The sequence below is a fragment of the Megalops cyprinoides genome, chromosome 8, assembly GCF_013368585.1.
Source record: "Megalops cyprinoides isolate fMegCyp1 chromosome 8, fMegCyp1.pri, whole genome shotgun sequence".
NCBI classification, from domain to species: Eukaryota; Metazoa; Chordata; class Actinopteri; order Elopiformes; family Megalopidae; genus Megalops; species Megalops cyprinoides.
In genome coordinates this window covers 31,355,108-31,379,495 of record NC_050590.1, presented here as the reverse complement: position 1 = coordinate 31,379,495, position 24,388 = coordinate 31,355,108, and the positions used below count along the sequence as shown (strand labels likewise).

At 43.9% G+C, this 24,388-nt stretch overlaps 1 protein-coding gene across 1 annotated transcript in view; it reads right to left on the bottom strand.

The window, feature by feature from the left end:
* Positions 1-24,388, bottom strand: part of LOC118781623 (USP6 N-terminal-like protein) — a 40,755-nt gene that overhangs the window by 3,001 nt on the left and 13,366 nt on the right. The window contains exons 3-12 of the mRNA XM_036534635.1: positions 11,982-12,055; positions 8,654-8,739; positions 8,297-8,336; positions 7,175-7,255; positions 6,929-7,036; positions 5,702-5,811; positions 3,533-3,581; positions 1,987-2,107; positions 1,585-1,679; positions 1,219-1,284 (exon numbers count right to left, since the gene is read on the bottom strand). Coding sequence (XP_036390528.1) covers positions 1,219-1,284; positions 1,585-1,679; positions 1,987-2,107; positions 3,533-3,581; positions 5,702-5,811; positions 6,929-7,036; positions 7,175-7,255; positions 8,297-8,336; positions 8,654-8,739; positions 11,982-12,047 — 822 coding nt within the window. The 5' untranslated portion in view covers positions 12,048-12,055. The remainder of the gene's footprint in view (positions 1-1,218; positions 1,285-1,584; positions 1,680-1,986; positions 2,108-3,532; positions 3,582-5,701; positions 5,812-6,928; positions 7,037-7,174; positions 7,256-8,296; positions 8,337-8,653; positions 8,740-11,981; positions 12,056-24,388) is intronic.

The window sequence follows — 24,388 nt, the reverse complement described above, 5'->3', positions numbered from 1 at the left end:
TTGCTTTTTGCAGTGCACTGGTAACCAAGGCAACATCTAAACACATTTTATATCCTTGACAAATATCAGCCCACATTTTTTGGGTTGTAAAATTCCATTCTACTGTTGCTCTCTCTTCAACAACCTATTGCGGCCTTTCCTTGAGCTTCAAAGTTGAGTGCCCTCTCAGTATGCTTGTGATCCATCTGCAGTCATATGAGGTGCCTCGCATTGACCCTGTGAATCCACCCCGTGGGGGATCTGCCTCACTGACGGCAGCCCCCGCCCCCACCTCCACCCCAGCATTGGGGTGCACATATGGAGTCTGCTAGCACACGGGCAAGCCTGCAGCTGCCTCCCAATCCCACAGTGCCTCATTCCAGTGCTGAGCCATGGGGCCCGCAGATGGAAAGAGGGGTTCATGCTTATGCACAGTACTAAGGACGTCCACCAGTGCTTGCTGCTCTGTGTGCAATAACCCTGCTGAAAAGAGAGCTGGGGCAGGGACCAATGACCAGGGCCAAATTCATCAAAAGGAACTTCCGTTTCCTCTGCAAGACCATAAAACCCAGGGAGACTATTCGGTTGGACGTCCCAGTCATCAATCTGCTTTGTAAGTGCCTTTTCCTTTGTGTCGTGCTTGCCACATCTAACTGAACATCTGAGGTTAATTTTCAAAGAGCTTTTTCCAGAGCTCCTTTTCAACTGATCATAGGTGCAAATGCACACAGCACATTCCACAGTGCTGTGGATGGTGCCAGATTTCAGCTCCGTGTTGCAGACTGTATGAACGCAGTACACGAGGGGCAGGAAGCTGTCGGAACATTTGCAGTTTGCTGTGAGGAGGAAGAGGCTGGCGGCCTCATTCTTTTGGGTTGTGGTCACTGTATGAGGTAATGGCGGACTGCTCTCTCAGGGATCGCAGACATTCACAAACACTGAGGACCTGGGGGAAGCATCAGTATCAATTGGTTAGTTTGTTGGCTGTCACTGGAGTGATTGGCAGTACTAACCTGAAATAATATCCTTTTGGATTCATGAATTGTTTTTGGGTGCAGACTGTAACCTTTACACAAGGGCCCTTATCCAAACACAAACATTTGCGCGCACACACATACACACACACACACACACATACATACTCATGTACGCACACCACATATATGAGCAAACATACATTTACAGACATGCCGCCCTCAGCATGGCATGCACACACAAAGAAGATTCCAGATTTCTCACCCTATCAATGAAACACTGGAGGAACCATTTGGTGGTGTAAATTCCAGTGGTCATCTGCTCCTTGTCCTGAGATTGGGAGAGTTAGAAAGAGAAATAGTCTGTGCATCACTGCAGTACCACAGTCAACAAAGCCTTAGTTGAAAAGTTCAATCACATCGTTTCTTCAGGGCCCCACCCTTAAAACATTATAAACCTTAAAAGGATCGACTGGGGTGGATCTCTTGCAAATGTTTAATGTAGAAGTGGAGCTTAAAATCAATTTTATGTGTTTGGTAAAAGAGTCAAAAAACACTTGGACACAAACCCCAGACAAAGTGCGTGCCTTTTAGTGATTCTTCCCCCCCAGAACAAAAGCAGAAACCTTACCAGATGTTTCTTGAGCTTGGGGATGAGTTTGGAGAGGATCTGGTCATGGTGAGCCTGGAAGCGCTGAAGTTTGGGAAACCCAGGGATGAAGAACCCTTGGAGGAAGAGGATAGGTATAATTATGGCTACAGCATCACTTTGAAGTAGTCTGACTCCATACAGGCCTGCAAGTCTGGACTAGACTGTCTATAACTGTGAAGTTATTTTAAACCTATTATTGGTGCCATTATTAGAATGTACAGGGTGGCTGGAGGGAGCTCGGCTGGCAGCTTCTTAAGGACCTCCCAGATCTTTGCTTGTTCTCCATCTAGGTCATGTCAGAAGTTACAGTTCAGTTTGGTCCCTACACTGCAAATGGGAAGACAAGCTGGTCATTCCAGCCTAGTATGCGGCCTGACTCACCATGCATGGCATGCTTCTGATTTGTCAGCAGCTGGGACAGGGCCCAAAAGGCGTCCTCCTCGTTCATGTACATCAGCAGGATGGCCGCAATTTGGCTCATCCCTTGGCAGTAGCTCACCTCCTGCAGGACAAGAGCAGAGTGGTCGAGGGTCAAAGGTCATGCACAATCAGGACCCTCTATCATCCCAGCAAGTAAAAAAAAAAAAAAACATAAATATCATGTCCTGACCAAACTGCCCAAACAGGCACAGAAGTGAGAGCGTTCACTCAGGCAGAGATCACACCAAACACACACTTACAGTAACTGATACAGTTACAGTATCTGCTGACCACAAGAGCACTGACCAGTGGCACACCGCAGTGTTTTAGACCCATCAGCCATTTACACCTCCATACTGTGCACTACAGCATGTGCCAATACCTCAGGTTATCTGTAGAATGCATGAATGCTATCATAACTGGCTGGTATCATATCTAGCAACATACAACTACCTAGTGATGAACAAGTAAACAATGCAGTTTGGACAGTTTTCACTAACATACAGTACATCCCCTTGAATGCCTAGAGTCATGAGATTCTGCACACAAGCACTGGCACTCAGTGGGTGTGCACACAGTACAGCATTTGAGGGTGTCCTGTAAGTTCAGAGTGGCTCCATCCTAAATTAAAGTAGTTAAAATACACTGTGCTGAGAGCCTGGCGTTTCGCTCCCTCTTCTTCTCTTTCCCTCACTCCTTCTCTTTTTCCTTCTCTCTCGCTCACTCCCTCTCCCTCTGACCCTCTCCCTTTCCTTCCCTCTCCCTCCATCCCTCTCCCCCTCTCCCACTCCTTCTCTCTGTCCATCTCATCTTCTCTTTCCCTCTCCTTCTCCTTCTCTCCTTCTATCTATCTCTACCCTCTATCCCCCTCCTTTCCTCTTTCTCCCTTCCATATTTTGAGGAGGTCAGCATAAGGGCGTTCCCCCTGGATCTCCAACCCTCTACCTCATTTTCCTGGCAGTAAGAGGACTTAGTGAGAGTGTGTGTGTGGGTGTTTCCCTCTGCACATAAACACAATTTAGTTTAATACCAGCCCGCTTCATTTTAAGGAAAATTCTAAAGATGACTGGACATTCGTTTGTACAGAAGTAATGTTATGAACAAATATTTTCCAGGTGCTGCTTGAAGTGTAAATGCAACCACTACTACTTTTTCATTCAGACAAACTGGGAGACCTTCAGCTTCTCCAGTTCCTCTAATTCCATCATTCAAAAACAACATGAAAACATAAGCAGGAAAGAAATTAAACCACATTTCTGTTTGCTTAGGTAATAAGACACTTTGTATACATCTGATCAGATAACCCAGATTGCACAACCTGCCACCTGGCCTCAACGTCTTAGACTCCTGGGTGAGGGGTAGGAATACTGGCCTGAAACGGTCTGACCCCATGGGCAGAGCACTGGCGTGTATGTGGTGCAGGCATGGGATGCCACCTCACTCTCCCCTAGCTGCAAAGCAGCGGCCTTTTCTGGATTATGTAACAGTGACTTCAGCGGGCACTCACCGTGTTGTAAACTGAATAGGCCGCCAGGACGTGAAACAGAGCCTGCTGCCTGCGAAGAGAAGGGAGAGGAGTCACAAGCTGTCCCCTCTCTACCAGCACAGAGGTACCTGCTATGGACTTACACCAGCAATCCACAAACAGCCCCAGCAGGGGACCTGTCTTTAAAACAATTATTACAGTTATAGTACCTTTTATAGTACCTTTTTTTTGCAAACAATGAGCTTGCCAATTTCAGTGAGGATAACCCTTCAGAAGCTCATTTCACTTCTTAGCTGCATCTTAACTCTTTGTGTAAGTCATGTAATGTAATTTCAGAACGGCTTACATTTAATCAAAGGAATGTAATCAAAGAAAAAGGCTGCTAACAGGCAAAATTTATTTAAATCGGCACACTTGCTAATTGTGCAAATCAAGACACAGGTTCAGAATAATTAGCAAATATCTTCTCTGCCTGGTGTATCTGTAATTCACTAGCTGCCACTGGGTCCCACCCACGGTTCCCTTTTCTTGGAGGGAATACAGGTGTTTCCTTTAACCTAAAAAAATGCCGCTAAGATAGAGTGATCTAACAAAAGTGATTCTGCACTGAACCCAGTAAAATTGGCTTAACTGCATTTTTAGTTTGGTCCTCCACACTTTGGTGGTGGATTGAATACCAGTTCAAGATGATCATCAGGACATTCAGAACTGTTAATGCAGGTCCAGACCTCCCTCTGCCTCCAAGTCCCTATACTCCTCATGAATCACGCATATGCAAGCTGATCCATACTCATGGAGCGGCTCCAACTGACAGCTACACTGTAATTACATAACACAGTACTCTGGAAAAATCTATGTGCCTTGTAATGTTCTTTTCTTCCAAAGCTGGTTATTTCTGTAAAGTACCTCGCTTCTTTGCTTCGCTTCTGCCTCGTCTCATCCCTTCTGAAGTATTAATGAAGCAGCACAGATGGGTGAGATGTTACCCCCTGTCCTCCCCCTGTTTGCCCCCTGTATTTCCAGAGGCCTGTGATCCAAAAAACAGCCCTGGAGTGCTCCCAAAACATGCTACCACCCAATGAGGAGTTCGGAGCAGCGCACAACGATGTGTCAGACATTCCCCTCTGCATGTGTGTATGCTAATAACTGTTTTGGAAGGGCAACACAATGCAGTGTCATGCCATAGAATATGATGTACTTCCATGAACCAGGTTAGACACTGATGGTAACTTACTTTGGTAACAGAATTTACAGAGGAATAACTGTTTTCATTGTGTTAAGAGGCATAAACCAGCATTTAAGAAGGCCTTGAATTGGGGGGGGGGGCTTGCTTGTAAGGACTATTCTTTCAGAAAGACAAGAAAGGGCAGGGCGGTGGGTGGGATGTGTATATTTTCGACCTGTTGCATCTGTGCTTTGAAGTTAATTGCCATTACCGTGTAAGTGCTTCACTCAACAATGCGCAGATAATTGTGTGTAACTAAAATGCAATTTTAAGACCAAGCGAGAACCGGTGGTTGTGCCGGTTCTGAGTACAGAGCTATTGTGAGTGCATGCGACTTCCTGTCAGGCCACACTTTGTGACAGGATGTCTAATCAGACTGAGAGGGAGGAAGTAGCTCTCGTTCAGGTTGATAGCTCACAACCTGCTCAAGGATCCCAGAGACATAAAAATATTAGACAATAGCAGGGACCAGTCAACAAGAACAATAATGGCTTTCAGAAAATACATTACATTATTGGGATTTAGCAGACGGTCTTATCCAGAGCAACTTACATCAGTTACAGTTTTTTTTAACAATGTTATTCAATGTTTATACAGCTGGAAATTTACTGAGGCAATTGTTGGTTAAGTACCTTGCCCAAGGGTACAACAGCAGTGCCCCAGCGGGGAATTGAACCGGCAACATTTTGGTCACGAGTCCTGTACCTTAACCAGTAAGGTACACTGCCGCCAATACTATGGTACACTGTCGCCAATGAATAAAACAAATATAGGCAAAAACGTGGAGTACAAAAATGGATTCTGCTGTTGATACATGCAGGGTTGTTCTTTTCAATAAGCCTCATTTTGTTTCTAGAGTCATGTGGAATTATTCATAAGTGAAATTTATTTCCCCGTAATTCAGATATGTGTGCGCACATAACCCTGTGTGTCCATGTGTAAGTGTGCATGTACGGTCGACTTACTTCACTCCAAAACGGTCCATAAACATTATATGGTTTCGAAAGGTCCGATTTACATCCAGATCTATTTGTTTGATTTCAGTGGAGAAGTTTCTGGCTTGTTCTTTCATTTTCTGCAAAAACAATGGAAATGGTTCACACTGAAAGACATATGGACACATCAAATAAAACTGATAAAATTCAATGGTGTGGAGACACAACAAATAAACCAACTGGCCCAATAGCTTTAAAATATAAAACTCAAAGAGGTAGTTTGTCCTTTGTTACCATTTGTAACTGTTTTATAGTGCTTTTTAATGATTAGCGAAACTGTTCAGTCTGAATATGCCAAAGACTACCAGATGGAAAAAGACAATGAATGATCTTAGCTTTTTCCACATAAGCCTAATGCCACCACTAACAGAGACAATTTGCCCTATTTTAAGTAGCTACAAAATGACAAGATCCCCCTACCCACAATAGCTGACCATACCCAAATGTCCCCACCACACTCTACCTGAATCTGACCATGTTGATAAAAATAATCAAAAGCCAAGTAAAAAAATGTCAGCTGATATGAATCATATCACCAAATGTGTTTTTTCCTGTACGCTGCTTTCTGCTACATGGTCTGTATACTGTGACCTCATGACATACCCATGACTTTCATGGGGATGCACTCAACTGTTTAAACATGATCACCGTGTGATGTCACACGCGCATGGCTGTGGAACTGGGGTCACCACTCGACTCAAACCCAAGATCCAGGCTGTGACTGAACCCTGGGGCTGGGGCATTTACAACAAGCTGGCGGTTCCAGGAAGCAGTGAAATCAGACCACTGTCAGCTCTCTGTGATAAATGCATCCCTGGCATCCCTGAATTTTTATTGTTTGGGAGAGCTTGATCTGAGACTGTCCTCCTCTTTTACCTTATGTCCTAATCACAAATTTCACCTCACTAATACTATCACATGGAGAGAGATACAAGACACCTGCTGTTGCCTTTGACATAAAAAATCATCTGTGACACTGAAATGCATTGAATAATGACTTCCATAATGTCACGGTCTTCCTGACAGGGAGGGTTATGGGTTAACCTAAAAACACAACCTTGTACACATTATGTTGGTTCATAACAGTGCATTTTGAGGGATCATGCACCCTTTCCACAGGGATAGGGGGTCCAGCTGGCTTTCTTGGGGAGAGGGCTGCACTGGGACCTTAAGTGGGTTGAGGGGGTGCTCGCCTACCTCATACTTCCCGGCGTTGTCTTTCTTGACCTTCTCAATGTCCAGCAACAGGGACCATGCCTGGCCTCGCAGCTGCAGAGGGATTCCTTTATATACCCTCCGAGACATCTGGGGGGCGGGGGAGGGGGGGGGGGGGTCGGGGAAGATGGGAGGGAGCAACAGGGCATGAGAGACAGCTGATTTGAGGCTATTCCCTCTAAGACCATCATCCCTCTGGCTAAGGAATAGAGGTGCTGTTATTCTCACCCTGTCACTGTTCCTGTACTTGTCCCATTTCTTCACCATTTTCAGCCATTTCTCCACCCTTTCAATCTCTTGCTGCTTTTGCTAAGGAGAAGCAAAAAAACTCAAACTACTGTGGGAAAACAGTAGAGCATAAACATTAAACATACACACATTAAATAATACTGTTAACTTTTCTCTTGTATTGCAATTAACTGTTTTGTTATCTGCCCCATGGCACTTCAGAGGAGGCTAGCCAATGGCGTCAAAGGTTGATTATTTGAGCAATTTGGTGTGACGGATGCAAAGACAGAGAGGAGCTCATAAGGAAGCGGGGTTGCATTTCCGGAGTACGTGTCATGTTTGAGGATCACATCTCTGCAATGGAGGAGACAGGAATGTATGTACAGGGTTACATCATGCCACAGGGGCTCCGATGAGGAAATAACATTCCCTGCTCTGTCCCAAACAAACAGCTGCTTCTGGAATGTCAGACTGTCTTGATGCTGCAGTGCATGCTCCAAGGTTGCAGCGACCACTTGCGTGGCTCAGAACCTACAGCATAGCTCTCCTCTGTAGTTATGTGAGCCTCAGCATACGCTGGACTGGGTTCCCTTTCCCACACTTCCACTACCCCTACTTTCAGTTCTAAAGCAACCTATTACATCACTCTCCATAGCACTCATTTAATTCTCACCTGCTGCTCAAGTGCTGCTGACCCCGAACATCTTCAGACTTCAAATTTTTTTTTGGTGGCACCTGCACTAACACCTCCCTATGTTTCATTTGTGTGGTCACTTTCCACTTGCTTGGTTGGTGGCTTATGAAAAAGACTCGCAGCAAAAAGATCTAATCCAGCGTACAGCACTACAGCATGCACAGAGAATGCTTACTTTTTAACACAAAATGCTAATAACAAGCAGACCTTCTGTTACTGTATCTGGGGCTAGCTGAAATAGTGCCTGGCTGGATCACCTCAGGTAGTACAGTACAGTGCTGACCTTCAGCTGAAGGCTAGTCAGTGGAACACGACTCACTGGGGAGGGGGATAAAAGGGTGTGTGTGTGGGGGGGGATAAATGTCAGTGTGTAAGAGGCTCTCTTTTATGTTGTGTGTTCATGTCTCATTAATGGTCACTCCTCTTACCTTCTCCTCAAGTGCACTGGGGGTTGGCAACTCCTCTTCGCTGCAAAAGGCCAATGAAACAGTTAGGATAATTATTAGGATAAAACCTTATGCACAGGTCTGTATGATTGTTCAGGTAGTCTAAATCAGACTTTTTCATCAGAATGGTTTCATCTTGCTTGCAGTGAATACCATAACAATACCATACAAAACAATTAACTAAATTATATTTGGCTGAGCACCTTGAATCTCATCAACCAGGATTGCTTTGACCCTGATTAGCCTTACTGCTCTACCCCTCCCAAAAAGTCCACCAAAGCTCCAGGGACATTCAATCTGCTAACACCAGGGGAGCACTGATAGCTCCAGAAGACTTACTGCAGGAAGCCAAAGCGATCTGTGAACTTGTAGATAGAGTAGTCAGCATCTTCCCAGGGGTCAATTTCTACTCCTGCTTCCCAGCCCTGAAAGCAATAAATACAGTTTTGGGGGGAGGCCATGGAACAAAAAATTCACCAGGAATCTGGGAGTATTACTAGATGATATACACCTCTCACATTCCACAACTCAGAATTCCATTGTGCCAGTATCATTTTTTAAAATGTGTTCTACCATTAAAGTTCTATAAAAGTCACAATGTCTTCATGCTCTCTAACTGCACATTTGTAAGTGCTGCAGTACACATGCTAAAACATGCATCTTTCAAAAGTCAACCAAAGCCTCAGTCTCATCAAAATGTCACTTCTGATAAAAACGCTGTGTCTGCAGGTCTGTTGCCTAGTTCTTATCCAAGTTGATGTATACATATTTAACATTATCCATTTACACAGCAAGGTATTTAACTAAAGCAATTTAGACTGAATTCAGTACCTTGCTCAAGGAAATCCCCTCTAGAATAGGATGTGGTGAAAGCTAAAACCTTCTGGCTCATTTCCCTAAATACTACCTTGCACTACTGACAACTATGATTCAAAAGTATTTAATGAATGAAATACATTTTAACAAAACAATTTAAAACGAGAGGCAAATTATTGTTGGCATGATGTAAGCATGATGGTGGTATAGTCTGATTCCCATACATCACACAGAAATATTTCAGTATGTGCTGTTTAAGAAACCAAATTTGAATAGCCCACCTCTTCTATTTAATCTGTTTTGTTAAAATGTACCACACTCTGGCTGACCTACCCCCTTGTACTTTGTATGTTATAGAAATGCATAACTGGATGTCTCCCTCCATACACACACATAAACGCACACACAAACACACAAAACACAGAGACTGTGGGGGGTGTCAGCAGGACAGAGGTAAAGTTCTCCCCATTTCCTTTTTTACTCTTAACAGTTTAACAATGGTGAAGTGCTTAAAAACCCAGAACTCACAGTGCATTACTCATCAAGCTTTTCCACTGCATGATGCCTTGTGAGTTCACCCTCACACATGTGCAAAATCTCAGGCAATGCACACAGGCCTCCACCACAAATGTCACACATGCAGGTGGATTCGCCTCCAGTATTGAGCAGACTGTTCTCTCTCTACTAGCTAGCTTGTACCTTGTCTGGCCAACTACTGAAACTTGATCCTGGAGCATTTCTAATACTGTTGACTCCTTATATGGCTATTTGCTTGTGTTGTACTCTGCCTCACTCGTAAGTTGCTTTGGATAAACCAATCTGCCAAATGAATGAATAAATGTAAATGTTCGGTTGAAGCCCATTTTGGGAATATCAAGAGGCAAGCTGATGCTGGTTAAGGGGTACATTTAAATTCAGCGCTGGTACTTGCCTATGTCACATCGAGTTGGTGAAATGGATTTTTCTTTCTATTCTTCAGCAAAAACAAAGTCCAAGCATTCAGCCTGTCCTGCACTGAGCAGACTGCGTGCTAGGCGAGAAGACACAGGTATGGCCACAGGGCATTTTGAGACACTGTTATTCAGTCCCTCCGCTGACTGAAGCTGACAGAAATTTGCAGCTGAAAAAGGCCTTGCTATCAGAGGTGTCAAGCAGATCAGGCCACACCTGCTAAAAATAGCCTGATTTCGGAAGCCATTAAGGGGATGAGAAGACAGGAGGGAGATATAATTAACATTTATGAAACAGAAATGAGAACAGAGAAATATTAGGAGCCATGTGGGGGAAGCAGCAGGGTGCTCTGTCTTTTCCCCCAGTGCCAATAATGTGCCTCATAATACACACATCATATCTTGATTAATACTGAATTTGGCGCTGAGCCCTGAGTGGGCACCCATCAGAATCTGGGCTTGCTAGCCAATCACAGCTGAGATCAGATGATAACCTGGTATAGTGAAAATGATGTGACTGGCTGAATTATTTGCAGGCACTAATCTCCCTGAGGTGGTGACATTGGGGAGCGGGCGGGGCGGATCGATTGCTGAGCCTGCTACAGCTGGGTAAAGCCACTGCTGCTCACCTCCGACCCAGCACTGATAGTGCCTAAATTTAGCCCCCTCAGCCCTGCCCTGCTCACTGCTGCCCTGGATTCTCTTCCACTCACCACCCTCCGTTTTATTTAATGGCACAGCTTGGAGCATGCCTGATGCAGATGCTGCACTGTGCAGAGTGCTCCCCCCCCCCCCCCACCAAGCCCAGAGCAGAGGACAAAAAGTGTGTTTGTACGACACCTCATATGCTTCCAAAACCTAACTGCAAACAACCTGTCCCATGCAGACTAGAAAGTGAGCAGTCACAGCCCAATCCATCTCCAGGGTCGCACACTAACTGTAGCTATTCCAGGAGACAGCTGTGGCAGCCTATGTGTTACCATGCAAGAATAAATCCAGGCAAACAACAAGCCACAACCATTCAAGCAAATGGTGCCATTTCTGTAACTGTGTGTAAACCTAACATCAGTATTTCATGTTGCATGGAAACAGCACAGCCTAGACAATGCAGTCAACCAGTCAAACAGTTCTGTAGCATCATTCATCCCCTTCATACTGCAAGAACAAGGGCTGCACACAGCTCCTCATGCAGAGCCTCCTGCCACAGCATATGCACTGCGCAGGGTGGAAGGACGACCTCATCTGTGTCAAAACTAAAGGCTCTGCAACACAATGACCCTGCTGCAGAAACACAGGAATAACGGGTCGGGCCCCCAGTGCAGCAACATCCATCTTCTCCACCCTGCATTCATCCTCCAAACCCTACACTGGCACACAAGCAAAGAGAACGTGGCTGTTCCCACACTGTTGTTCCCCATGGTGTGCTTGTGCCATGGCCCAACCAGCATGCAGACACCTGGCACTTTTACGCACAACGGATTTCCCTTTGGCCTCTCTCTTTGAGCGATGATCGCGCTTTTTAGTCACGCGGTCAAAAAAGAAAGAGCTCCTCCTCCTGCATGGGCAGAGGGACACACAAATCACATGATGCATGTCCACAATCAGATACACCACGGTCTGTCAATATACAGCTGAGTTAGCAATCAACTTGCATGCATGACCACAGAGTATATGATCTCTGCACTAATGCATATTGAAAAGTCACAGCAGATGGTGATTGTCATAAAGTTTAAGATTCTTGACTCTAATTTCCCATTTGCTTTCCCTTAAAAAGACTATTGACACTGTGTGCTTCCTTCTGAAATGAGTATTAACAGTGTGGATCACTTTTAAAAGTGGCGACATAAAACACAGCCTTAATGTCAACCCTTTGGTTTCAGTGCAGCTCCCGCATCACTGACCTTATCATATTTCGAGATGATGTCAGCGCGTTCCTCTGCTATTAACGTCTCAATGTCTTTCTTCATGTCAAAATCTGAAAAGGAAGATAAAAAAACAAACAGAAGGGATTAGTTATTTGACAAGACATTCAAAAAGGAATGTTTCAGGGTCACGACAGCTGTCTGACAGATGTAAGAACACAGTGCTCTCATTTCCTCAGTCCCCACTCTGGCTCTGAGGTTTCTCTCTTTACACAATGCCATCCCTGCTGCACCAGCGCTCGGCTCTGAGACAGAAGCGGTAACATCAGCAACTGCAAAGGATGATGGGATCTCTCAGGATGATGATCATTCTCAAATTAATCAGGCGGGAGGAAAATATACTTCCTGGGAGAGCACGGACAGGGTATGAATTTTAAGTCTACCTCCAAGCCAAGTTCAACAAGCATTTTTTATTACAGTAGTACAATATGTCCTTCCTTTAACATTTATCTTTGGACTAGCAATATGAACTGGAGCAAACTTCTGTCAATCTACTGATCTGGTTCACTACCAGAATTAGCTCTCCCGATAACAGCTTTTGTTTGATTGTGTCACCCTGCATTTTCCTTGCTGCACTGATAATGATCACCCTCGGTGCCTGCTTTCTCTCAGCTGCAAAGTGAGGTGCATCACAGAGGCATGACATCAAGATCAGAAGAAGCAACTGAACTGAACTTCAGAGTCTAATAAATAATTATGTCGATTTTACTTCATGATTTCATGTACATAAAATGCAAACTGATGCCCAACCCAATCCAAGCCCAAATGCTGGGCATAAAATATCCATCCACCCAAACCAAGCCCCACCTCTAGCTTTGAGTCCCATCGGGCATGGGGTTGGGTATCTGACCTCTGATCTCCCTGTTCTGGTCCCCATCACTTCTTGCAGCCTCACAAACCAGAACCATCCAATGCTGCTGACCCACATATAGGCATGTGGACAATGCACAGATTTGCAGGGTATGGAGATGGGTAGTACCGAACATGGTATTAGGGACATTAAGGTTTCAGGTTCAAAAACCACTGACCCTCCCTTAAGTATTTACTGTGGACTGCTCCAGTGAATATGCTGATGTAGCAATGGATAATAACAAAATAGATTTAAAAAGATAGTAAGTCTAATCTTTGAAAGTAGCCCTAGATGAATAAAATAATGGGGGTGTCGTGCACACAATCAGGAAATGCAAAAGACGAAGATGACACTGGATGTGCTGGGCTGTGGTGTCACCACTGGATACCATGCAAGTGGTCAACACACTGTGTAAGCTTAATTTCCATTATTAGACACTAACTGCTGTCGCAACCACATCAAGTCAGTTCTTTTTCTCTCTCGTCTTCCCCGTGATCACATGAGCTCTATGCTTTTGATCTAAGGTCAAGCGCGAAACGCAGAATCAAATGCTTCATCAAACAGGACTTCCACCCACCCTGGCCAAATCGACAAGACACAGCGAGGCAGAGCATCACAGAAGAGAGACCTTGTCAGTGTGAGGCTGAGTAGCAGGGGACAGTGATCCCTCACTAGTGTGGAGGACAATTATAAAAAGGGCTGTTTGACCATGCATCACACGACATTATACAGTCTTCACTATAAATCAGTGAATATGTGGGCACATCTTGACAGCACTTCACAGCTCTGGCACCATTTCATTATTTCTGTGTAAATGTTACTTTACTCTGCAACATAACACTGTAATGTTGCCATATTGTTTAAGGTATCACTAGCCCTTTATTAGCTGTAAAGCGCAACCTCAACACCTTTCCTACTATGGAACAGATCAAGAGATGGGAGGACTGCTCTGACGTCCTGAATAATGGCACACTCAGCTCAACAGTAAAGTCAATAAAAAATTAGTGCCTAAAGGTTTCTGGGTGCTGAAATGCTCCATAAAGTTCAGCAGACACAAATAAAGACCCAATGAAACAAGATGAAATAAGACTGAGAATTTTTAGTAGCGGTACTTAGAAACTTGTATTTCGGCAAGAATGCCCTTATGAGTCAGGACTGAAAGTCATGGCAAGGCAGAGTGCAAAAGAACAATTAATTAAAATTAATTGAAGCTTCTAGGGTACATTACATATCACAAGGGTGCACGAGAACCCCTCTGTTTCTCATGAAGGAGCTAGATGGCCAAGATGGGTTCCCAAGCCACATGGCCAACCTGACTTCATACAAGAAATGTGTGCAGTGAAAACACATTATACATATTTTTAATGCACACCATTTTCATCTGAGCTGGTATGTTTGTTGTACAATTCATTAATTTCTTTTTGTACTTATCTCCAATCACTGAATGTAACTCATGCTCAGTTGTTTGTATGGACAGGTAGGCCTCTTTTGTTTTTTTTTGTTTTTTTTGTGAACAACTTTTTATTTACATTACAACTTTGTACATAAGTACTGGGAATCACCTCGCATACATGTCTATAATATTTACAAATAATGCATACACTTATATTAGCTCATATTGATATACCGATTGCATTGTTTTCATCACACACCTGACTACCTCACAGATCTATTATCAATTCTAAAAACATATTCCAGTGCTCAATCGTTCTGGGTTTGGCCCCGTGTACCTTGGCGGTAGATCTCTCCATAATAATAATTGAATTCAGACTGGATAACCATGACCTATATAATGGAAGTTCTGGTGATAACCAGGATTGTAAGATAGATTTTTTTTTTCAGCTGTGAGGGCCGCTAACAAGAATCTGCCATGTGGGACAGACAAGCCTGACATCATTCAGTAGGAACACAGCAAGGGAGGGGAGAATTTTGGTTTGCAAGATCCCTGATATTGTGTTATCCATCTCCTCCCAGAATGTCATTACATTTGGGCATTCCCAAGACATGTGAAGTGTAGTTCCAGTTGCTCCCTGATTACAGGTCTTGCAAAAGGGATCTGCAATTAACACCATGAGAAACCTTCTTCGGGTGTAAGATAAGCCCTGTGTATAAGTTTAAAATGAATAAGTTGATGTGCCAAATTCACTGACGATGAAAAGGAGTAATCCCAAACACTCCTCCAATCGGGAGAGGTAGGCCTCATTTGTCATTAAGGCTGTTTTCACACTTGGTCCATTTTGCTGGTCCGAACTCGAGTGCGATTATTCCCCCCTCCCCCTGCCCCCGCTGGTCTCCTTTCACATTACATTTTTTGGTTGCGAATCCTGGTCTGTTTACGTCATCAATATGTAAGGAATGCGCAGCTTTTATTTACCAATGTCGCTAGGCAATGACACAAAAGGAGGCAAAATAGCGTTTACTTCCTGGTTTTAGATGGGATAGCTTTCACACCAAATGCAAACCGCACTGGAGTTCAGGTGAACCGTACCCCAGACCCCCGTTTTCTGGAGGACTCGGGTATTGTCCCTGGTGCGCACCCGAGTTCGGAAAACAGCGTTCACATCAACAAAAAGAACGGCTCAAGCAGACTCCGGTCAGCACCAAAAGCTCTAGTATTAAAGCAGCCTAAAAGTCCAGTTAATCATCTTCACTATTGGATATTTGAACCACATGTAGGTAAAGATACACACAGAAGAATTAATGGCCCTATGCAACGAACTGTTTGTATTCTGACTTTCCTTTTATTTTGGGAACCAGCCTCCACTGAATGTGAAGAAAAGAATGGACAAAAGCAAAACCAAGCAGGATTGGTTTGGAAAACAGGATACTGGTTTGGCAGCAGCTGAATCATGGCTATCCTGCCCCAGCTAAGCTCCAGTCTCTGAAGGGAAAGTCCCTCCTTCTCAAGGGGAAACAGGGACACTTAACCTGCCCCAATCAGCCCCAGGCCCTGATGGAACCCCCCTTTCACAGCTGAGCAGGAAGCAAGCAGGCTTTCTTATTTCAGGTTCAGGGTGCTGTTCCAACATCTTGCTTGCCCTAACGACACAGGTTAGCTCAGTGGTAGTGGTAGCCACCACACTTCCATCAGCATCAGCACTAAAAACTGAGGAGGTGAACGTGGCAAGGAGACAGGAGCATTGCTCATCACAACCACAGACAGACAGAAGTGACATGGAGTAGAGTCCTTTATTTGGGGGGCAAAGACCTGGGTGGATGCCAGCCTTCAGGATTCAGGGTAACGTGTTCTGGTTGGAGGTAATGCTGTGGAAAAACAATGATTCCGTACCAGGCCAAGCTAGATCCTGCTTGATTCCAGCTCTACAGCCATAAAGGAGTATCATTTACCCTATCTGGCTGTGGCCCATGGACACTCTGATCCTACACCCACTCCGCCTGTACTCTGACTGGACTAGACCTAAAGACCAACCAGTGCCCTTTGCCCTAAGATGTTAGGCTGATGCTGGCCAGCTGGAAAATACAGCCGATGTTACCTAGCTCTGAAAACTGTTCATGCACATCTCTGGCTGCACTCTGCTGCTAAAGCCATTAAACCATGCTGTGCTCTGACACAGCAAGAAATTAGGACAGCGGGGGGGTGGGGGCGTGATTATTTGTGCAGTGCGAAACAGAAACATTAGCCCCCTGGGAAGAGAAGGAGGGCCAGGAGGGGCTTCAGCTGCCATGTCCCGCCCCCCCGGACACCTGCCACACAGACAGAAATAGACCTGCTCCACTGGTAGCTGCACTGGCTTGATCACTACCAGCACTGCAGACAGGTGTCCCTTCTTTTATTTATTTAGCATTTTTGTACTTGCTTGGCAGACAACCTTCTCTAAGATGACTCATGTTGCTTACATCTCACATCTCATCCATTTATTCAGCTGGATATTTGATAAAACAATTTTTATTTTTATTTACAATAACAGTGTCCTTCCCAGGTTTCAAACCTGGTACCTTCTGTTTTACATGTCTAGCCCCATAGGGCACTACACCACATTACTGCCCTGCTGCCACTTTGTTTCCATTCAGCCTATGAATTTATTATTTCATCTCTTTATTTTGACAAACAAATACCCAGAGAAAGATGTACAGCAGTATGTCCTGCAGCACAAGACATTTCATACTGCAGGTCACCTGGCTTGTTCAGTTTTCAAAAACAGGAAGTAATATTTGGCCTCTTAAATGGACATCTGGGTGCACTTTGTCCAGTGTTAAAATAACAAACAGTCCAGCTGTGCTCTCTGTGTTAGTGGACTGACTGGTTTGCCTGTGAGAGAGGCACAGAATAGCATGTTCTAAGAGAACAAAGCACTGGACGCAGTGGAGACTGTCTGATAGCTATGCGGACTCTAGCATCCCACAAACGTTCTCAAACAGCAGAACAAACATTTGCGATTTGACACCGAGCTGCACAGAGCTCTGAGAGCGCGAGTGATAGTGCGAGTGTGCGGGTGTTGATGGCTCGGACAAATACGGTGTCACACACAGCCCTCACATTCACGGCCTGCGTCAGGTGTCAGCCAGCGCAAACAACAGGCCACTGTTTCAGTGCCACGACGCTTGGCTGGAAACGTGACCCTCCCCTCCTTTCAAGGCAACTGGAGCCCTCCTGTTCTCATCCTCCCAGTGGGGTGGCCCATGACTAGGGCTGTGACAGTATGGATTTTTTCTTACTGTGGTGAAAAGGCAACATATCCCCGCAGTTTGGTGGTTTGGCGAAAATGACCCCCCCCCCCCAAAAAAAAAAAAATTCCAATCTCTTTAAAAACTAAATAAAATATCAAGAATGCATGAAGCTTGTAAATGAACATGGATAAGTAATAAAACAGTCTTCAAATAGCAAATTATATGCTTTAGGCAAAATTACAGCTATAATAATAATAATAATAATAATAATAATAATATAGCCTGATTTGGCTTTTTCAAAGTGCAACATAAAAAGGGAACATATATAATGAGTCACTGTCGGCAAGTATGGCTAGCCTATGAGTCGGTACAATAAGTGCTCCTTATACAACTACTCACTGGGCCGCTAAAGTGAATCAGCACATCCTGCTGGTTTATGTTTCGGTCTTCATGTTTCTTGCCAGGAAAACCAACACGTTCACTTTGTCCGATTTAAGGGAAGATCTCAACGGAGTGACAATATTACTAGCCACACAGAATACACGCTCCGAGGAGTGCTCGTAATGGTCATATATTTTCTGGGAACCTTCAACAGAAGAGGGAATTGAGCCTGATTGTCCCGCCACCAGGCAAGCAGATCCGAGTGCGAATCGAGGGCTTTCTCCTGCAAATACCTTGCAAACCGCATGGATTCTCCTGGGGACTGGAGTGGAGGTCTGTTCTTTTCTTTTTCCAAGCAGGTCTGCGAGATTCATTTTTCTGGGAGGAGATGGTGCACTTGCTCGTTCTCCATCTCCAGCTGTCGAGGTACGCATGGAACCATCTCTATCCATGTCATCGTGCCACTCTTCAGGCACTGCCAGCATCTCCTCCAGGAGCATATCTATGACGTCGTCTCCAGGGTTGCTGTCCCTGCATATTGGGTCAACAAATGAGGCCTTTTTGCCAACAGTTGCTGTGTTGCAGGTGCGCTGTATTTGTCTTCCAAGACTCCGGTCATTTTTCTTAGCGCGTCAACTCCATGTCTTCCTCGGTTGGGAGCAGACAATCGTTATAGTTACAGTACAGTTGCAGTTAGTAACTGTAGGACCGGTTCCACAGAGGACGCTGTAACCGTCTTCTCTGAAGACAGCGCATCTGTAAAATCCACGACTTTCTTCAGCACTGCATTAATGGATTCTAGGACTTCGACGTCCTGCCACATCGGAATCAAATGTTGGCTGCACCGGTCATCCAACACCCTCCTAATGGCTGGAGCTTGCTCGAGAACGCGCTCAATCATCTTCTGCTTAGTACCCCACCTGGCAGGACAATTCTGTGACTAAATTAAAAACATGATTGTCTTCAAAGTAGGTTATTTATAAGTATCCCTAAATAGGCTGTTAACATGCAAATGTTAACAGCAGGCTGTTTGATTATTAAAATGGACAGAAGAAATTCAGATGGCCTGTCCATAAGTTTTGCCCAGTTATTTATGGGATAAAACAATAGCCTATTTCATTTCATATTTACTTTGAAATAATTATTAACATAATAAACATAATAACAATAACATGAAAATAAGTCATAAGTCAATTAGTCATTTGAATTGGCCTGTTTAATTAGTCAAATAATAATAATAAATGATATGCTGGGTTTCACTTTTCTCTTTGCCCTGTTGGCTGTCTGCTCCACTCCATTTGCAGACACATTAGGCTACTGTTATAGCCATTTTTTAGTTTAAAATAAATGTAGGCTAATCATGTAGCCTATGAATTATTGTATATATGTGAATTAGAATTGCTATATTACTTACAGTGGAAATGTGTGGAATTTTGAATATAATTTGATATAATTACCTTTGATTGCCTACCACCGAGAGGAGTAATTGTTTAGTCAGGTGACTGAATGGCATCCGTATACTCACCTAGTCATTGCTGCTGGTGAGTCAGTCTAGCAGTGTTGGATGGGTTGAAGTTGTGGCTCAATGCCAAATTTGACCACTTTATCACTATTCATTATAACGTTTAGTTGTTTTTTCGATATCTTTTGAGTTTAATAGGAATTACATTTTTGTCAATGTTTGTAACCCCTTTTTTGTACAATAAACTTTTGTACAATAAATTTTTAAACAATACACTGCTGCTGCCAAGCCCAGCAAACGCCATAGGATGGTTAATTCTAAGATGTGATCATAGATTAGATGTATTTCCTTGCGAGATGGATACTTTTTTCCTACAAATGCGGCATATTGCCTCGTCCAAATTCGCTGGCTGCCCCTTGTCGTCTGGCTCAAAGCCAAAATGTACCCAAATTGGCGACATAACATTTGGCTTAGGAAATAGATTTGTGGCCATTGTTGAATCGAATAATGTCAACTGGCTAGCGTCAACTGTATGGGCATTACCACATAAGAGAAGTGTGTTCACTGTAAGCACTTGCAATTAAAATCTAACTCCAACTGTTTACGTTATGCTTCTGTCTTTTATGTCTGTGTATTGTGTGTGTATATATTCAATTAAACATTATCTGTAGATAGCACAAATACTCAAGCCTAGAAGTAATTAATAATAATCAGACACACACAAAAGAAATCCCCCATATGTTTAATGGACTGTCCCTCCCCCCTCGCACGTGAAGCTGAAGTAAACAGCAAGTGAAAAGTTTTGTTTCTCCAGAAGCTCTTGAACATAGGATGGAAGGCAGTCAATGATGACAACTAAACAATGACTACTGTGTTTACATTTCATATCACACACCATATGCACTCCTGTAACTTTCACCAGCAAAAATAAAATAAAATAAAAATTTGCGGTGATGATGGTTATGAGCCCAACCCTGTGGTAGGCATCATGTGATCGCGGTATTGCGGTAATGAGGTTATCGTCACAGCCCTACCGATGACTAGAACGTCTGCGTGCACCCGTTACCCTCTCTGGCTTCTTTTTATTTTCTTCCTTCTCTGATGGTTGTGAGACTTCGCATCTCTGTGCCAGATCTTCCGATGAACAGGGGTGGTAGGGTGGGGTGGGGAGTTGGGGGGGTGTCAGCAAAGTATGACGACTTTGTTCTGCTTTCTGGGAGGAGCTACTTGACGGAGAGGTCCCAGAGCTCTGCACTGTGAGGATTCAGGCCGGTGAGGAGTGTTCTGCTGCCTTCAAACAAAGATTGCTTCAATACTACTGTTCAGACTTAAGAACATATGGCAATGAAGCAGAGATCGAGCTCCCTGACCCAGCGTTTTTGTTGGTCAAGCCATGAAATCAAATAACAGGCAGATCACGTCTGAATGTATGCCTGCATTTGATAAAGCATGGAAACAATCCGAAAGGAGCGACGCTGTCTGAAATGTTGTTTCGCTAAGTACCCAGCAGGTTAAACATAAAGTTTTCGGCTTGCTTAAAAAATGTCTGACACACGAGATTTGGCTCCAAACTGCTGTTGTGATTAGCTGTTTTCACTGGACATGATCCAGAACACATCGTCTATGTACTCCACTCGTTTTCCTGCAGTCGCCTGTAACACTGTTTAAAATATCCAGCAATTCAGGAAAAAAGGAGAACACAGCCTCTAGTTGATTAAAAAAAGAGCACACAATTACTGCTAATGTATTTCACTGACATTTAAGATCTACTTTTTCAAAAAGTTCATACCCTAGGTTATTTAAGAGAGGACAGACTCAGCATCTTAAACAATGAAAATGTTTTGGATAATTTAAGATGCCACATGAGGTCACATAAGGATTTTTTTGTGTTTACTGAGTCACACCACTGACCTAGCCTTCCTGTTCCTCCCCCAAACCTCCGCCTTCTTCTCCGCTCCTGGCTGCTGGGCCTGGGTGCTATGACAAAGCCAAAGCCACTCCCCTTTTTTTGATTGGGGGGGGGGGGGGGGGGGGGGGGGGGGGGCATGACTCAGTGAGAAACAGACTACTACCAGTGAAGAAAAACTGAATCACATACAAGGGTGGTATAGGTGTGTGGGGGTAGGGGTGAGATTAAAATTCGGTGGTACACCAGCCATTGGGAACATATTTCCTTTACCTCCATGACAGGAAAAATGAATAAATCTGTTTGGCAAACTTTGTGTGACAGAGAGCGGCAGAAATGGAAATCCTCACTGTTGAGTCAGAGCCCCACTGAACCTGCCTGTGTGAAAGACACGCCAGCAGAGCATGATGACAACACTTCCTGTCTGTGTTCCCTTCAATCCCTGTTGACATCAAGGTCTTTAAAAGACAAGCTACAGGGACTGGCTCCCCTAGGTCCTCCAATACCAAAACTGATAATCCTCAACTTTTGCAAAAATAAAGGCAAAAGGAAAAGAGTCAAAGCACAAGGTGACATTTGCTCGCTTGGGGGTTAAAGGACAAATATGCAGGCCACACTTCCTTTGAGAGAACCTAGACTGATGCGGTTTTAAGTGGGCGGAGTCACGGTTGCCCCTAGAGATTGTTACTGCGCTGCGGATCTAACCTGGGGGTGACCTTCACCCAGAGAGCCGTATTGACTTCCTGCGGGGCACACTTGGGGGAACACCCAAAGAGGAAGCCAGGCTGTTGCTGGGAGACACCCTTGCCCCACATGTGTCAACCCAAACCTATTCAACCTCCAAAACAATCAAGAAGCTGTGAGAGTGTGGTGAACAATGACTCAGTAACCCACTTATGATGACTGCAGACTTACAGCAAACAGCTGAAGTGTAGGGCCACCACCAGCTCCACTGATCACACGGCATACATCCCAATGAAGAAATACATTTTCTGGATTTGTGATTAAATGCGGAGCACAGATGTTCAGTGAGGACTGACTAGCGTCTGCCTGTGGTCAGAATCTAAAGACCGGCAGGATTAACGTTATATCAAATCCTTCTCGGCCATCTTCAAACCACTACTGCTGCGGTATGAGAGGGTGGGAAATGATTCCATCTGGACATACTTCTCCATCTGCCTCTGGAAACCTTGCATGTGAAGACTCTTACACAGAGTCTTATAGAGTTTACCAAAACCCAGCAAATGCAAAAACTATTTTCTCCCATTGTACAGATATAGCACAGTCCCCTCTCTCTGTGTGCCTGCCAAACAACTAGGGAATTCCATTTCAATTCATTTTGATACTCCAATATTCTATGTCCCCCAAAACCAAATATTCCAACAATTTATCACACCCCAGCCACTTTTTACTGTATGAAATTCCAGATCTTCATAAATAATGGCATGCTGCCAAAAGAACCACAATCCTTCACTTTCAGGCAAAAACATTAATGACATCTCTACATTATCTTATTTTGTATAGAGTACTTAAGCTCTCCTTCATGAACACTGAGCAAGAATAAAGAATAAATCTGGATTTTACTTAATTTTATAAATGATAAAATCTCATCTGAGAAATATTTTATTTGTAATTTCAGAATTGAGTAAGATGAAAAATGGCGAGTTGCTATGAAGCTGCTGGGAAAACTTTCAGACCACACAAATGTATGTACCTTTACTGGGGCCTCTGCTTCATTTGTGCTTTCCTGAGAGTAAGCAGGACGGTGGCCCACGCTATATCTCATGGGCCAGCGCATCTTTAAAGATGTCTGGCTTTAGGGGCTGGTGCTCCTTACACAAGCAAACAGGAAGTACTAGAAATACACCTCAAAAGATGACACTCATTTTTTGTTTACTTCCTTTTCTGTCTATTTCTGTCTTTCTCTGTCTGTTTCTCTCTGCCTTCATCTTTCTCTCCCACCATCCTACGGGAGGTCTGCTCAGTTAAAACTGGGGGAATTTGACTGCGAGGTTCCTCTTCATCAGTTCACGATTAGTCAAAGGGTGTTTTTCCTGTCGCAATCCAGGGCCCACATTTTTCAACATATGCACAGCCGTACAACTAAATTTGTTCCCATGCACAAAACGAAAAGCACAAAAATATATGTACCAAAGTATATATGCACACATTTAGTTAATATTCTTGACAAATCCCAGGCATTCCAAATTCTCTCAGATGAATGAGAGTATTTAGTTTTGCTACAAACACACAGCACATTAGTATGCAGTAATTGTATTGCTGTGAGAATATAGAACAAACTCTATATCTGTTGTACAATATAATGGCTTCACAGCAACATGCATAGACAAAAAAACATTTCTGAGATGGAGAAAGAGATTTCAATTGGAATCTGAATTAAAAACACATTCTTGGGATCTCTCAGAGGAGGCATGGTGAAATAAAGTAAAAATGAATGAAAGCAAATGTGGCACTCACATGCTACATGCGACAGCTGAACTTCAAAGGACTCACATTGTCTTAATAGGAATGGCTGGCACAATGAAAGCCCTTGGAAATGGTCTAACAAGAAGAGGAAAAGGCCAAGCTGGCATTGTGATGTGTTTCATTTCTTTCAGGAGTTAAATGGGAAGTAGGGATATGTGACAATTACCACACATGTCAGAGAAAGAATAACAGATTATCATTTCAGTATTATCAGATGAAACTGTAGCTATCATATTGTACAATTGCACAGGTGTCTACTACTGCCACTCTTTGGATGGCTGTCTCACTCCCGGGCTGTACAGGTGCATCCTAGGAGCTGGTCACCACGTTCTCAGGATGCATCGGGATGCCATATTTTTGGGTCCCATTATAAAGGACAAAGCAAAGATATCTTTGATGTAATTCACCTGCCCGCAAGTTCCCGGTGAAAACTGCCTGTGGCCAAAAAGCCTGATTGTGGCAAGCTGGTCACTTTAACAGATAAAGTTGTTACACAGATTTCAGAGAATTTCTCCTGGTAATCCACAGTGACTTCAAATTCATTCTGTGCTCCTGGCAAATAAACCAAAATGCTGCATGTTTGCCATCTCTCCGCCAAAAGGGCGAGATCAGCCATTTTCACCGCACATACTATAACTTTGGTCTAAATGACTGGATTTACAGAGAAGCAG